This window comes from Plecotus auritus (assembly GCF_963455305.1).
Source record: "Plecotus auritus genome assembly, chromosome: 7".
Taxonomy (NCBI): domain Eukaryota; kingdom Metazoa; phylum Chordata; class Mammalia; order Chiroptera; family Vespertilionidae; genus Plecotus; species Plecotus auritus.
Genome location: NC_137774.1, coordinates 14,389,215 through 14,394,945, shown reverse-complemented (window position 1 = coordinate 14,394,945; position 5,731 = coordinate 14,389,215). Strand labels below are relative to the sequence as shown.

General features: G+C 46.3%; 1 protein-coding gene across 2 annotated transcripts; it reads left to right on the top strand.

Annotated features, from left to right (window-relative positions):
• Positions 1–278: 278 nt before the first annotated feature.
• LOC308253328 (C-C motif chemokine 18-like) lies at positions 279–2,313 on the top strand. 2 transcript variants are annotated; one of them, XR_013961125.1, is made up of 4 exons: positions 458–603; positions 1,241–1,355; positions 1,806–2,037; positions 2,148–2,304. XR_013961125.1 is itself a non-coding variant. In XM_080678708.1 (3 exons), the coding sequence occupies exons 1-3, from the start codon at positions 537–539 to the stop codon at positions 1,942–1,944; spliced, it is 321 nt and encodes a 106-aa protein (XP_080534834.1). In that variant the 5' UTR covers positions 279–536; the 3' UTR covers positions 1,945–2,313. The 2 variants fall into 2 exon arrangements, 1 of the variants encoding a protein (XP_080534834.1); XM_080678708.1 differs by having other exon boundaries at positions 279–603; positions 1,806–2,313.
• The last annotated feature ends 3,418 nt before the right edge of the window (positions 2,314–5,731 follow it).

Genomic DNA, 5,731 nt, shown 5'->3' with positions numbered 1-5,731 from the left:
ATTCTTGTACCTCTAGAATCCCAATTCTGTATTTTCCATCTACAGCGTGGCTCCCTTGGCTTATGCTGCCTGAGACTCGGTGGCATTATTATTCATGTCACATTTAAGTGGACAGAACAATTGAGGAAGTGCACCAGAGCACTGCTCTATGGAAGGAGGTGGTGACCCCGCACTTCTGAGAGATCTGTCACGTGAAAAGGAAACAGCTAAGCATGATCCCTGGGTGGTGCCAATTCCTGGTCACCCATCTGGAGAAACAACTTCCTCATAAGCATCCCAATCACATTAGCAATTGAACCATTCTTGTGTGTACCCTTAACCTCCGTAGTAACCTTAGGCAATCCCGGTTGTACAACCCACGTGATACCACTATACGTAAAATTTCTTGCTTAGGCACCTCCAATTCCTATGTTCCCGCTGCCCTGGGCCGCCTATAAAAGGAGGGAAGATAGTGCAGATCCCAGAAGGAGGCCAGCAGTAGTGATTTCCGAAGCTCCGTCTCAGTTCTGCCTACACTCCTTTGCCTGCCCAGGATCATGAAGTTCCTTGAAGCTACCGTCCTTGTCATCCTCTGCGCCAGGGTCCTCTACTCCTATGAAGAAGGTGAGTTTGTTGTCCTCTTTTCTTTAACAACAGTTGCTCCCCACACTCTGGCCAGAAGTCAGACCACATCTTCCAAGTCTTCTGGCCTGAGAACCCCCAAGTGAACTTACAGAACTTCGAATGGGGTTCCAAGATAACACTGTTGTTTTCTTCAAAAGGGTTCAAATGGAGTCTATTGATCTGGGTGTCAGGATTTTATATTACTTTTTGGGTGCGATCATTGAAGTTTCATTTATTGGGTTATTAGCATGAGGTAGAATCTACGTCTATTTAGATCCTATGGGTGCTGGTAAGTTTTACAATCACCTTAGCTATTCCTAAGAGTTGTAAGACTTGTCCCTACGTTCACTCAGCTATTTTATGATTTGATGGATTGGAAAAGAAATTTCCCCCAAAGAGATTTAGGAAAAGAGAGTAGAATGTGGTTCCCTATAGAGTAAGTTAGAGACCAAAAAGAAGAGGCAAACCGAAGACAAGACTAAGGAAATGAATGAGGAACAAACAAAAAAGCCAAGTTATATCCAGTTTCCCTTTCCCCCAAGCCTCATCGCTGAGCTGTCTCTCTCTATTTCTTCCTGACCCTCTCAGGCTTGACGGTGCTCCTGAGCAACTCCTTGTTGTCCTTGTTTCCCCACAGAACGCACTTACGTCGCCCCCACCTGCTGCATGACCTACACGTCCCGGCAGATCCCCCGCAAATTTGTGGTTGCCTATTTTAAGACGAGCGGCCAGTGCCCCCAAAATGGTGTTGTGTAAGTGTCAGTCCCCTTGCCTGACAGAACACACAGGAGTCTGAGTGGGGAGGGGGTCACAAGTGGGGAGGGAAACTGGATATAACTTGGCTTTTTTAAGGAGCCATCCTGAGGAAGGCCCGCCCTCTGGGGCCCTTTAGTGCACGCAAGACAAAGGGAGAGACCCCTGGGGCTGTTTACCGAGGTGAAAAGGGGCCTTCAGGGAGCCAGGGAAGGTGTGCCCATAAGTAGAGGGGAGAGAGGAGAGAAAGACACAACAGAAAAGAGGTGGCTTTAGGTTATTTCCATAAATCACTCAGAGAAAGACCAAAAGTCCCTGAGGGTTGGGGGATAAGTCCTTGATTAGGATGGACTAGCCCTGAGCTGCCACAGGGATGAAAATAAAGAGTCCACAGGTGGTCAAGCATGTCCTTACTCATCTTCTATATAATACTCCTGCCTTCTCTACAGCTTTCTCACCAAAAGGCGCCGGCATATCTGTGCCAATCCCAGCGATGCCTGGGTTCAGGAATACATCAACAACATGAAGGAGATTCCCCAAGCGGGCCACTGGGTCAGTTTCCCAATGAACAGCAGGGATGCTGACTAGGGGAATGTCCCTGCAGCCCCAGAAGTTCCCTGTCCTCTGAGTCCTTCCCCCCTCCACTAACCACATTCTGAAAGCTTTCTTTAATTTAGTAAGGTATGTAAATATTGTAAATCATTTTATTCCTTTGATGCTTTTTTAAAATGATTTCTCTGAGAAATCATTGTAACACCCTCTTATCCCCAAATCCTTTCCCAATCATATAGTGGTTGCCTCACGTTCAGGGTGATGGTGAATGATTGTGCTCCTGTCTCTGGGTAGGCATTGGACCAAACCTATCAACAGATGCTTACTGAGTTTGTATAAGCCCTTTGCTCTGTTAAAATTGCCAGAATAATAAAGATTATTTTTGTTTTCTTTAGTAAATATTGGACTTCTGGTTATTCTTTTGTTTTTTATTTTCCCTGATAAACCCGTTTCATTGGTTGGAAGGAAAGAGACAGGATGATTAGGGGCATCTTAGGGAAGGAAAGAGAAAGAATAAGTGCTGTTCCAACAACACCAGGCTTTATGCCTATGAAATGATGCTCCTACATTGAAAAAGAAGCAAAGTATTAAAAACAAGTGCGAACTTATATGCACGATGGAAATCCACCATTTAAATAAACACCAAAGCAAATTATTCTAGCACGCATATGTATGCACTCTCATAAATTCAGCTTTCTTAAGAATGAAGACTAGGTCCTTAATCCTCATTTAGCTTCCAAACTAAATGAGGTTGGCTAGTGTGTGCCAACCCCAGTGATGCCTGGGTCCAGGAGTTCATCGGGAACCCGGAGTTATTCTATTCACATAATATTATGGAAAAGGTGAAACTATAAGGAAAGAAATCTAATCAGTGGTTGCAGTGGGGATGAGGGAGGGTGCTGACTGAAAAGGGGGAACAAGGGTACTTTTTTTTTTTTTTTTTGAGTGATGGAAATATCCTAAATTTTCACTGCGGTGATGGTCAAAATTCATCAAACTACACTTACCTCCTTCCTACTGTCCTGGATTGCTCCCTCCACATCTAATTAAATACTAAATTTGAGAAGTGTTAATATTAGAGAGGGTGTGGAACAACTCACACACACAGTCTGCTGCTGGGAGTATGAATCGGTCCCACTGCTTTGGAAGACTGCAGAGTAAAGGTGAGCACAGGTAACCTTCTCCTCCATACATCCTACAGATACCAATCACATGTACACCGGGAACCATGCATAAGAATGCTCATAGCAAGCATAAAAAAGGGCAAACTAAAAATAGTGGTGTAGTCATACACTGAAATATTGGCAGGAATGAAAGCAAGCATACTACAGCTGCACACAGTAACACAGGTGAATCCCATAAGCATATTGTTAAAAGAGAAAAAAGCTATGGAAGAATACACATAATAATAATTATATATACTATATAATAAAAGCCTAATATGCTAAGTATCCAGTCGACCAGTCGGCTGTTCAACCAATCAAAGCCTAATATATGCTAAGGCCGCTCAACTGCTTGCTATGATGTGCACTGACCACCAGGGGGCCGTGGGGTCCGGCTGCTGGGGTCCGGCCAATCGGGACTGAGCGAGATGGGCTGGACATTCCCTGGAGCCCTCCCATGGCCCCTCCCCGGCTGGCCAACCTCCTGCATCCCTCCCCGGCCCCAATCGTGCATCGGTGGGGTCCCTCAGCCTGGCCTGTGCCCTCTGGCAATCTGGGACCCCCCGGGGAATGTCAGAGAGCTGGTTTCGGCCCAATCCCACAGGCCAGGCCTCTAGTATATATATATTTTTCAAGAACACAAAGCTAAAAATACACTGTTTAAGATTCAGCTATACACTAGAGGCCTGGTGCATGACATTTGTGCACTGGGGGTTGGGGGGGGAGTACCCTCAGCCTGGCCTGAACTCTCTCACAGTCTGGGACCCCTCAGGGAGCAGGCCTAAGCCAACAGTAGGATATCCCCCAAGGCATTCTTAGCACTGCCACAGAGACGGGAGAGGGCTCCCACCACCACTGCTGCATTCGCCAGCCACAGCCGTGAGCCCAGCTTCAGGCTGAGCACAATGACCACCAGGGGGCAGCTCCTGCATTGAGCGTCTGCCACCTGGTGGTTAGTGCGCGTCATAGCAACCGGTTGTTCCGCCATTCGGTTGATTTTGCATATTAGCCTTTTATTATATAGGATACAGTTAGACAAAAAATGGGATCATACTAAATATTCTTTTCTATAACCTGATTTTTAAAGTCTTATACTTAATACTCAGTAGACATAAAATGTGGTTTGAGAATAAAGAGTAACAACATGACAGACATCCCTATGCCCTGCACCCCACATGTCCCTCTACAATATGTCCCCTTTCCCTTCTCCCTCTGAGCGATCTCTCTCCCAAATGTTGTTTACACTATACTCTTGCTTTCCTTCTAGTATATAGCTGAATCTCAAACAGTGTATTTTTAGCTTTGCGTTGTAGAATATTGAAGACAAGCAACCAGCTTCCCAAAAAAAGGAGGGGGAAAGAAGACAGATTCTATAATCTTAAGAGTGGTCAGATTCTCTATCTATGCAATTCTTGGTAAGAAACCCTTTGTTGGTACTTTAAAAAGGAAGTGTCCAGGCCTACCTGGTTTGGCTCAGTGGATAGAGCTTCAGCCTGTGAACTGAAGGGTCCCAGGTGTGATTCTGGTTAAGGGCACATGCCCAGGTTGGGGGCTCAATCCCCAGAGGGGATGTGCAGAAGGCAGCCAACCACTTATTCTCTCTCATCATCGATGTTTCTCTCTCTCTCCCCCTCTCCCTTCCTCTCTGAAATCAATAAAAAAAATATTTTTTTAAAAAGGAAGTGTCCACTGCAAGTCAGCATAGTACAGCTAGGGCAAGTCAGGCTGGAGAGACCCACTTCCCTCTCTGGCAGCACGAACATCTGAGGAAGGGTGGGCTGGAAAGAGCTATCAACAAACTATCTGATCTTTGGCTCTTAACAAAAGTACCCTGGGATCAGTCAGGAAAAGAGTAAAATTCAGGAAACTGTACAATCTGTTGTGAACCAGCATCATTGTTGTATGTGCCAGTGTGCAAAAACAAAAGCAAAATCTGAGCCTTAATCTTCCCCAAGTCCCCCTCCCCCACTCCAGCCCTCCTCTTTGAATTGGGGAAGTAGAGCAAGACTGAAGCTCAGAAGGAGGGTGCCTGTTGCCTACAAAAGACCAAAGCCGGGAAGACAGATGCTCAGTGTCATCAGTAACTTTGATTGAGTCAGCTTGTTCCATCCTCCTGTCCCTGTGTGTCTCCCGCATCCCCACATCTGATGTTCGGCTAGCCGAGGGTACAAAGGCCTGTGTGGGCCACCCTGCCCCTCCTGTACACACACAGTCTGCGGGGAGGAGAAAGACAGCCATCAGAGGCATCCATCTAGGTGTCCATTTCTCTCCCTACATGCTCTTAATGTGTTGGGAGAAAGGCAGTGCAGCCTCTCTCTGTTCAACTAGAGAGGGAAAGTCTAAGATGAAAGGAATCCACGGACTTTTCTTGTTTATCCTTAAAGCAACTGACAAGAGTTCATGTTAAATCCACCCACCTACTGTCCAGGATATAGCTATCCAGGGCCCCACTGGAATACAGCCACACTGGCCTGCTTTTGTCACTACCTGCAGTGCCCATGTGAGTGAGATAGTGAAATGGGATGCAAACCGTTGTCACCAGACTCAAAAAACCTGGACAATGGACCTCTTCTCTGATCACTCTGACCCTCACTCCCTTCTCTCCAGGCACCCACTCTTCTGTCTGTTCTTCAAATGCACCAAGCCCATTCCCACCTCCA

Excerpts from the sequence above, each read along its gene's own strand:
- LOC308253328 (XM_080678708.1), top strand. The coding sequence starts at position 537 with ATGAAGTTCCTTGAAGCTACCGTCCTTGTCATCCTCTGCGCCAGGGTC. Across the intron at positions 604-1,240 it reads CCTCTACTCCTATGAAGAAG|AACGCACTTACGTCGCCCCC; the intron begins GTGAGTTTGTTG and ends GTTTCCCCACAG. Across the intron at positions 1,356-1,805 it reads TGCCCCCAAAATGGTGTTGT|CTTTCTCACCAAAAGGCGCC; the intron begins GTAAGTGTCAGT and ends CCTTCTCTACAG.